This window comes from Trachurus japonicus, chromosome 11, assembly GCF_045865225.1.
Source record: "Trachurus japonicus isolate A0001 chromosome 11, Traja_1.0".
Lineage (NCBI taxonomy): Eukaryota > Metazoa > Chordata > Actinopteri > Carangiformes > Carangidae > Trachurus > Trachurus japonicus.
In genome coordinates this window covers 33073761-33084257 of record NC_140917.1, presented here as the reverse complement: position 1 = coordinate 33084257, position 10497 = coordinate 33073761, and the positions used below count along the sequence as shown (strand labels likewise).

At 40.0% G+C, this 10497-nt stretch overlaps 1 protein-coding gene and 1 long non-coding RNA gene across 2 annotated transcripts; both read right to left on the bottom strand.

Moving 5' to 3' along the window:
• Positions 1 to 540: 540 nt before the first annotated feature.
• Positions 541 to 3785, bottom strand: LOC146979171 (ubiquitin carboxyl-terminal hydrolase 37-like). Its single transcript, XM_085790259.1, has 10 exons — positions 3757 to 3785; positions 2373 to 2504; positions 2136 to 2259; positions 1878 to 2029; positions 1660 to 1762; positions 1423 to 1499; positions 1133 to 1241; positions 960 to 1020; positions 696 to 853; positions 541 to 573 (listed from the first exon to the last, which is right to left on the bottom strand). The coding sequence occupies exons 1-10, from the start codon at positions 3783 to 3785 to the stop codon at positions 568 to 570; spliced, it is 951 nt and encodes a 316-aa protein (XP_085646385.1). The 3' UTR covers positions 541 to 567.
• A 1213-nt stretch (positions 3786 to 4998) lies between these two features.
• On the bottom strand, positions 4999 to 5944 carry LOC146979170 (uncharacterized). Its single transcript, XR_015036988.1, has 4 exons — positions 5835 to 5944; positions 5595 to 5659; positions 5241 to 5260; positions 4999 to 5059 (listed from the first exon to the last, which is right to left on the bottom strand). It is a non-coding gene; the product is annotated as an uncharacterized LOC146979170 (long non-coding RNA).
• Positions 5945 to 10497: the final 4553 nt, after the last annotated feature.

Here is a 10497-nt window from a genome sequence, read left to right as displayed (position 1 = left end):
GATAGATAGATAGATAGATAGATAGATAGATAGATAGAGCGAGAGAGAGAAATTTAGAGAGAGTGAGAGCTACTACAGTGACTTGGCACCAGAAAGTGATGTGAGTGCGGCTAGACTGAGGCTGGCTGTCATCAAAGAGCTGTTTAAAGTGGCCAAGATGTGACAGACGTTCACGTTGTTTCGTCTTACCTAGTCCGGCCCATTGTTTCTTCTCCCCCAGAGAGCAAGCCATGCACCTAAACCTAATGTCCAATTAGAATTTGAATCACTGCTCAAAGGAGCTGTGATTTGTGCTTTTTTTGGCGACAGTGGCAAGGAAAAACTCCCTGTAAGAGGGAGAAACCTTGGGAGGAACCAGGCTCTCTGGGGGCCCCTCCTCCTAAGGGATGGTGGTTCTTCTCCTGGCACCAGGACTTGCTTGTTGCTTGAGAGTTGTCGAAGCGGCTGCATGAAGGGAGTTGAGAGTTGTCGAAGCAGCTGAATGAAGGGAGTCCACATTTGAGCAACTCTTAAAGAAAGCTGTAGAGAGTGACTCGGATCCATGGTTCTTAAGAATTGTCCGGCTGTCTAGTCCTGAGAATAGAAAAACACAGAGAAAGAATAAGTGAATTTATAAATCCTTCTTCTCAAATGTAATATGTAAGTTAATTTCTACTGCATCATCTGATGTGTTTGACTTGTGACAGCTGACTTACTTGTCTTTTGTAAAACAGAATGTAGGATGTCTGCTCTCGCTGGTTACAAACAGAGGCACCGCTTGTTGAATTAACCAGGTTATCGCTATATGTGAACCAGCGGTCGGTTACATCAGTTCGTCCCACGTCAGGATCCACCGCATCACAGATGTAATGTCCTAGCGGGAGGACAAACGTCATTAAGTGGGTTTCTTTGGATGTTATGAAGGTATGATTGTTTCTTATACTCTGTGTGAGTTTAAGGAAAACAACAGATTATCATACCTGATGTTGCAGTGTTACCGATGTGGTTGATGGTGCTGACCAAACTGTAGCAACCACCACCCTGAGAAGAAACACAATTTATCAGAGTTAGTCCACACATCTCTAAATATGTATCCTATATAAGCCCAGTCTGCTGGCATTGTTTGTTATTAGGCCATTTAGTGTTTGTGTACCTGATTAGAGGGCACAACCAGGTCTCTGGACAGGACCACGGAGTCATGGTTCTTCATGAGCTTGAAGTCTGATGAATAGCTAAACCGCTTGAGGTGTAAGACCAGCACTCTGTGGACAGACAGACAGAAGAGACATGAGCACTAGGTGACAGAGACAGATTAATGTAGTGTTATAACATAGTCCGAATGGTATTTTTCACCATGAACATTTCATAATTACTCATACCAATGGACGAACCAGAACCATTGTTGAGTTGGGTGTGTCATGTGATGGATTTGATGTCACTTACCTTGGAAGATTAACAAACAATGAGTGCTGGCCAGATGTTGTACCACCACACTCACATTTGAACTTCAATGTCCTCTCCTGCAGAACAGCACAAAATCAACATTATTTCACTTCTACACAGGATTTGGGTGTACAACACTAAACATTTACATATCCATACACATACATACTAATGCAAGAAATAATAGCATTTCTTATGATAGTGGTTTTCTAATACGAATAGAGAGTTGTTTCTTACCCCAAGATAATTTTCTAACATCTCTTGTACAGTTTCATAACCACAAATCAAGTCCAGTGACAGGTTAGTATAATCCTCCTCCCTGGTAGACATTGTACAGCAACTACAAATTGAAGAGATAATATGGTTATAATGTAGCAGAATTGTCAGTGGAATCTTCACCAGTATAGTTCATGATCAGTTCACCAAAATGAACTGTGTGTAACTGCCTAGTTTACCCCTTGCATTTCCTGATGTTGTGCATTTTAAATACAAAGTTGTTCTCCACTGGACAGGTATAAACCTGGTTAATGCAAAGACCTAACACCTGGAGATCAGAGGTCAACCATCTGATCTGGTTCAGCACAGATGTCAAAAACTCATGAGCGTCCTGTAAATATGCGTACACACAAATGGAAAGAGGGGTTTTAAACATTTAAGCAGAAACTATCAGGAAGATGTTTCAAACAAACAAACCATGAAACCTGTTTACTCACTTTCTGGTCAAGATTTTTAAATTCTGGGTCATTATGAGCTACCGCCTTCTTGAACGCAGAAAGAAGGCGGAGTTTAATGGAGGCCTCACCGGAGAATTGGAACCTTTGAATGTCTAATAATGATCTGGAGAGAGGCAAAGGGATGGGTTAGAGGCATAGTCCATGACTTTAAACTATTTGGTGTTCAGGCTACAACTTGAGGATAAAATAAGTGCTTCTGTCAGAAGGCTGCTGTACCTAAGGATTGCAGCATCAGGGCACAATCTCAAAACCTGCTCCTGCTGAATGATGTATCCAGTGAAGTCCTCCAGTGTGAGGAGGCTTTGGAGGCAGGAGTTCATGTAACAGATCTGTGCTGGATTTGGGAATCTGACACACAAACAGAACGAACAGAAGTCAAACAGTCAGTATCATGATCCAGTGATGTGTTCACAAACTGGAGTTAATGTCCTTTTAACTGTCTGACTTTGATTTGACTCATGTCTGACTTGTTTTCTTGTGTGTGTATGGACATCCAGATGTACTTACCCAAGACAGCTGATGTGCTGAAGTCTATGTGTCTTTTTGGGCTGAGCTTGAGGAACAAGTTTTTCCCTTTTTACCTTTTGACTTTTACATTCAACCACCCTGTTTTCTTGTGGGGTCTTCCTTATAGGTGTGTTTTCTTGTGGGGTCTTCCTTCTAGGCGTGTTTTCTGGTGGGGTCTTTTTTCTAGGTGTGTTTTCTTGTGGGGTCTTTTTTCTAGGTGTGTTTTCTTGTGGGGTCTTGCTTATAGGTGTGTTTTCTTGTGGGGTCTTCCTTCTAGGCATGTTTTCTTGTGGGGTCTTTTTTCTAGGTGTGTTTTCTTGTGGGGTCTTTTTTCCAGGTGTGTTTTCTTGTGGGGTCTTCCTTCTAGGCGTGTTTTCTTGTAGCGTCTTTCTAGGTGTGAATTCTTGTGTGGTCTTCTTTCTAGGTGTGTTTTCTTGTAGGGTCTTTCTAGGTGTGTTTTCTTGTAGGGTCTCTCTAGGTGTGTTTTCTTGTGGGGTCTTCCTTCTAGGTGTGTTTTCTTGTGGGGTCTTCCTTCTAGATGTGTTTTCTTGTAGGGTCTTTCTAGGTGTGTTTTCTTGTAGGGTCTCTCTAGGTGTGTTTTCTTGTGGGGTCTTCCTTCTAGGTGTGTTTTCTTGTGGGGTCTTCCTTCTAGGTGTGTTTTCTTGTGGGGTCTTCTTTCTAGGCATGCTTTCTTGTGGGGTCTTCCTTCTAGGTGTGTTTTCTTGTGGGGTCATTTTTATAGGTGTGGGCGAAACTTTACATTTTTTCTGTTGAGGTAAACAAACACTGGTTAAATCATGCAGAGAAACACTAATTGATAAATACCAATACTAATCAGATGGGAGAATCCTTGCGCTTCAGCTTTGGGGACGAACTGCAGACCGGTGCGTCTCAGGGTTGGAGACAAATGAGCAGTATTTAGAGGAAGGAGGTTGGAGCACAGACTCGCTGAGTCAGAACATCAGCAGCCACACCTTATTAAAAGCTTGAATCTGACCGTGTGCTCCAGCCTCCTTCCTCTATTAATACTAATAAATTAATAAACCTCAACACAGGTTCACATTGAACCCTTCACTATGTGTCAAACACATACCTTTCTTTCCCACCACTTTGGCTTTCCATTCTTTTTGGTTTTGTCATCTGAATGGGGGACACTGGTAAAAGAGACAAACAATTATTGTTATCTGACTGAATTTCAATCAATCAATTTGTTTATTTCGGGCATGTCAATTTAAATCATCATCCTCACACTTCATCTTAGTTCAAATAATACAATACACATGGCCGAAAGGGAAAGCGGGAGAAGCAAAAGCTTATTTAGTCCCGCCCCCATAATTTAATGATTGGCTGGAACGACATTTGAACAGATAATTCAGTTTCTGGCAAAGAGCAAATACAGTCTTGCATTAACACTGGCAGGATAAAAAGTTTTCATTTCAACTTGCGAAATTCTCTGAGTCACTTAGTATCCTAGCTAACAAACGAGCTGAAGGAATGAAGGAACAGATGTGTCCAGGAGTGGTCTTACCTTTGTTTCTCATCTTTGGAATTATCTACCATTGGCTGTAGGGGAAAAAACAGTATTTGGGATCAAGTATGTCAAATAACATATTGTTGATAACATATATGTTCAAACGTAATTCTTACTATGTACATTTGTTTAATATGAAGCAAATTAAACAGTCAAACATACCAAGAGTGGACCAAGGAGGCGACGCCACCATGGTCTTCTTTGATTATCTACCTTTGCCAAAATGATGGGAGTGGCAACTCTGGAGATCAAGAGGAACACAGTTGGTTTTTTGTTGTTTTTATTAGTGTCATAGATTGCGGACCAAATTCAGCATAATATTTACTAGAACAGATTTTATGTTTTTCAGGATGAGTACAACTTGTATTTTTGACTGCATTAATAGTATACAGTTAAACATGTTATTAAATACAGCCATTTTTATTGTTCCTATACAAATAAATCATTGGTTTAACATTAAATAGCAAAGATCTTCTATGATGATCTTCAGTACTTCAAAAAAAAAAAAAAAAAAAATATATATATATATATATATATATATACACACACATATATATATATATACACATATATATATATACACATATATATATATATATATATTCTTTTTTCCATTCTGATCAATCATCGATCAAGTTTATAGGTTTATAATCATGTAAGGTCTGTGTATGTAAACTATAATCTCTGCCATCTATACATGTTATTTGTTCTTTATTTCACACATACAAAATTAAAAAAGAGACAATATAAGCTCCTAGAGAATGTGGAGGAAAGAGACTGAAAAAAATAGTCGAACACACATACCTTTCTTTCCCACCATTTTGGCATTCCTTTCTTTCTGGTTTTGCTATCTGAAGGGGGGACACTGGTAAAAGAGAGAAACAATTATTGTTATCTGACTGAATTTAATGATTGGCTGGAGCAACATTTGAACAGATAAATCAGTTTCTGGCAAATACAAAATTGTCTTGCATGTGTCACTTAGTGTCCAAGCTAACAAAAGAGCTGAAGGAATACAGATATGTAGCCAGGAAGAGTGGTCTTACCTTTGTTTCTCTTAAAAGGCCTGAGTGACAAAAAAAAATAATAGTGAGTACACCAGTTTATATGTACACTGCTGAAAAATGTATTTAGGTTGTACCATACAGTAAAACATCTGAACCAATTACAACTCAATCCCGATTCTGATTAATCAGAGTCATGAGTTCAGGTCAGGTGTCTACAACTCCACCAACAGGACCAGGATAAGTTAAATGCTTGTGTCTTGAGACACTTTACACACACAATTGCTTTTTAGCATTTTGTGTAAAATTATCCAACACGAATGAAAAGGCTCATTAACTTGTCTATGTAACTGAAGCAAAAGAAAACTGTTTCTTAATAGGTATCAACTTCCTTACCTTGCCAGAGAGCGGTGAATGTTATTTCTCTCATTTCCCACAGTATTTATAACAGAAACCGAACGCTGTACAGATTAAAAAAAATGTGTTAGATTAATTGAAACATGATTTATCTTCACAACTAATATAAACTAGAGCAGTGAGAACTATTAAGTTGAAATAGTTTCAGATTTTACCACTGACAATGTTAAATACACCCTAAAGTAATGATAGAATGTGTAATTTGTCAAGAAAACAAACCTCTGAGATGCAGGAACACAGGCGAAACATCTTAAAAATGCGCTGTTTAAGTCAAACTTGGACCGAAACGTAACCTATCTCTCCTACTCTACCACTAACGCACTACTGTGACTGTGTTCTGCCACAATAGTGACTGTGATACAATGACAATTCCGGAATGTCTTGTCATAATGGCATTAACAATGAGTGTAAACATGATATAAATTAATGTCAGCTGTAAAACTGGATCTGTTTTAAAAGGCCCAAACTAAGTGTACACAGAAATTCATAAAGAAAATACAGAGAAACAAGTTTATTTACCTTCAAAAACCTAATTGGAACCTGTTGCTACAGCCATTTTAAAACACATACCCATGTAAATGTGGAAATGCATTGGATTTATATTCTTTAGAATATGTATCCTCCATTTGAAATGCATTGAATTTATTATGATTTTACAATATATATCCAGCATGTGAATGTTAACATTCACATGCTGGATATATACTGTATGGATTTGGGGTCAAATACATTGAGTCTTAAGGGTGAATGAGAACATAGTGTAATGCAGGTATATGCTTCAGTGAACTGAGATATTACACTGTTTTACTTGTGTGACAGTTGAGGGTCCTGTCACTATGCCTCCAATTGATCATGCACCCTGGCTACTTTGCCAAGGGGATGTCCCTTTGGCCAAGTGGTTAGCGTGCATGACTATTACCTGGGAGTCTAGGTTCGAAGCTCGCCTGGGCCCTCTTCACCTTGCCACATTCTGGCGTTGTTGGCAGGATCCATGTAGCACTACGGGTGGGTCGTTTACACCCCGCCTTTCCGAAAATAGACCAGTTCCCATAGTTCCCATTTTTTCTCAAGACCCCGTTATTCCAAAAAGGCTATTGGGCAAACCCCTCTACTCCGAACGGACAGACAGACGCAATCAGAAAGGAAACGGAGGCTGCACATGGATCCTTTTTTCCTTTTTGGGATCAAATGGATCATGTGCATAATTAACTGCAAAACAAGCACTTCATATTAATGACATATAACATTCATTATGCTTCTGGCCTGTCTAGCCTCTACCTGGTCTTTTTACTAAACTTAACCAACCAGCCTCGTGCCCATGAAGTGGGCTCAAGCCGGTTCAGTCGTGCTCGAGCGGAGCGGGGGAGAGAAAAAAATAGTGTATTTCTTTTACTCTGTGGAAGATCTCCCACAACGGAGAGTGTAAACGTCACCCGGTTCAGCACCACGGACAGCTGCAGGGGGGGTTCGGAACAGCTGTGTTTCGGGGGGATGGCGGTGTGTCGGAATGGAGAGGTGTCCCCGTGCTTAGGCTAGCACGATATTGCGTTTTGTTTTTGGTAACCAAGCTGAAGATCCTTTCACAGTCTTTGTTACTGTGGAAAATCACACAGGCCTCGAGCATAACTGTGGAGAGGTTTGCAAAAAGTTTCTTCCCTCCTTCTGATCATAGAGACGAACAACCAAAGGGTAGAGCTTTACATCATCCATGTCAGTGCTGCAATCAGCTGCTATGCTAATGGCACAGTTGTTCATCATGTTTGGAAAGTGTATTAATGATAGCAGCTGTCTTGTGGGCACAGCCGTATTGCTGGGCAATTTGACTGTCAGGAAACACTTTTCTAAGCAGTGGTCCTGCATGATCAGCCATGGACAGGCAAATTGTGCTCAACTATGAAGTTAGTAAAAAGTGTCTTTGCCCGGATGGTCCTCAGGTCTTGCTCTCCAAAGAACTTTATGTTGATCTTCGGTACAGAGGCAATGGCACTCTCCAGTTTTTTGTGTTTTGTGCCTTTGACATGACGTCTGCAATCTGACGGAATTAATGGGTGTCTGAGGACGGGCGGGGACTGTGGAGCAGGTTTTATACTGCGTAGAGAGCGCCACCTAAACCAGGTGGAGACACCTGGTTGGCTGTAAAGGGCTAACTCGTAAATATTCAGTGGCTGATCTGGGATCAGCAATATGGCAAAAGTACGAACTCTCGTTCTCAATCGTAAAACCAGGGTTGTAGCACAACCCGAACATTCTGCAGAGCCAACACATCATCGAACATTGATAGTGGCCTTCAGTCGGAATACCAACATCACAGCAGTAATATACTGTTTTTCAAACTCTATATCCTTGTGCTGCTGCATACATTTACTTCATAATGTATCATGCAGACAATACAGAGTGCTGTTATAGACACAGAAGAAGGGCCAGCTGAATGGAAACGCAAGCAGAGCTCAAATATTAATTTACAGGATCAATCAAACTTCTACAAAACCACAGAGGTTTGAGTTGGCTTTGAAAAAGTGATGTGATGCAAGAGCTGCACATGCAGTCAGTTGTTCTCCCTGTGCAAACTTCCACTTTGATAAGACTGGGCAGAGAGAGAGAGAGAGGCGGGGGGGGGGGGGGGGGGGGGCATATAAAGACATCTTTAGTTGATCCGACCCACAGTACTAAGACCTAGGATTTGATTTATGCTCAAACATTTGATCTCATTTAAATACGTCTATGCAAATTAAGCTAAATCACTATCAATTTACAGCTGTTTTCATTTCACCAGCAGGGAAAATGTATTCAGAACCAATAACAGAACAATATTTGTCAGAAGAAAATACAGTATGTCTGGCTCCTTGCTGCTCTGCCTGCAGATTGTTCCTGATCCACTTGCCAGAAATCAGTTGACAGTTGGTGTCCATAACGTGTAATAGTTAGTCGTACCTCATTCTGAGTATACAGTTAAAACCACACACACACAAAAATAATAATCCAATGCCGTGACCATAGAGATACTTCAGTCAGAGATAAAAAATAAAAAAAAGAAGCTTTATATACTCTTGAAAATGAAAACTTTGTATTCATGAAATGCAAACTGTGGAAAGAATGCTAATACTATTACCTCTGAGGCAGACTTATCAAATGTGATATGTTGCAGAGCACAAAAAATGTAAGTGACTGCAGTTTGCAGCAGTTTGATTTATAGTAATTACAATCCAGCACAAACAAGTAACAAAAAAAAAATTAAATTCCTGTAAATGTATGAGGTCCTATTTCCCAAGGAGGTCTCTACTTTGGCAGCGTTTAAGAGGAGAGAAGATACAGAGCCTCAGAGGGAACTTTACAGGACAGCAGAGTGGCTTTATGGGAAGCAGAAACGCCTGCAGGCTCATGTGGCCCATTGTGAAGTTAAACTTAAATGAGGTGTCTCATAATGTTAAGCATCCAATGTTAACTTTTATAGACTCCTCCAGGCATTTGGCAGGTAGAGCAATCCCTCACCTTTCACAGCTTTACATAAGGCACAATGTAAGAGCTAATAAAACATTTCCTTCTGAATAATTATAGCAAGATGTCACTCTGTGTTCTAATCTACAATGTAGCAAACTTAGGCAAGTGCTATAGTCTGAGCAACCAATGGTCAATATGTGATTTTTTCAACCCCATCTGTGTATCTCTGGAAAAAAAAAAAAAACATCCTCATAGCAGCATGGTTACAATGATTAACACTCATACTGTAGCATGGAAAGGTTATTAACCAAGAAAAGTAATTTGGTTTGGGCTGCTTCGTTAACATTGGTTGATCTCCGTTGTCGTGTCTTCAGTGGATAACAATGTGGTTAACATTCATGAATAAAATAATGCACATAATCTGCTACTTTCTTATAGGAATTCTCCACTATGATATATAGGCTAACCCATCCACCACCACCTCCTGCTGCCACAGATGGTCTCTTTCTATAGACTGTCATTTTTCTGTCATGATTACTATTGGAATTTTTCTTTTTTTTTTTTGGGGGGGGGGGGTCCAATATCACGATCCTGTTATTGATGAGTTGGGTTTTAATAACAGCTGATCTGTGTACGTGGATTGTGATGAGAAGGTGTTGCAATGCACACATTTTAAGACTTGACTTATCTGTGCAAAGTGCAAACCATTGTGCAAAACTTGTTTGTTGTGACTTTCTTGCGTGATAAACTAACCAACCCCCCCACCCAAACTCGTGGTTTGTGCCGGCGGCTGTGTTGATAAAGTGATGATTTACAATCGAGAGTTTATCCATTGTATTTTATTTTGAAATGCTCGGTGTGTTTCATTTCCTGTTTCCTGAGTGATATTGTCTACGTGGATTGATGCGTGATAGCTGCGTGACTTGATTTGCATATGTTTGGTATTAAAGTAATCCAAAAGTAACAAAAAGTAATGTGTTTCTTTTTTGTTAACTTTGCAAGTAGCTACTAGCTATAATGATGGTGGTACTGTTGATCTGCATTTGGCATTGGTGCACTGTATTATGTCAGAGCAGCACAGGCATGAAGAGAAAGACAGCAGACATAGTTTCCTTCTTCAGCAAGGGAGCAGTCAAGAAGAAGCCAGCTGAGGCACAGAAAGACAGACAGGATGAACAGATAGAGGGGACAGATTCAGAGAGTGCGAGAGAAAAGTCCCCAGTGAGTGGAGTTGTCCCAAGTCAGCCTCCAGGTATACAAACCCTCTCACACTTGCACTTGGCCATACTGTTACCGTTATGTTCAAAAACAGGTCATGATGAAAATAGTTTACATTAATTTTAAAAAAAACTTTTTAGAAAATAGTTTCACCACCTTAAGTCAGACACACATTCTTTTTCAGTTGTTTCCCAAAGAGCCCAGCAAGGAGACTGTGACAGTGAGC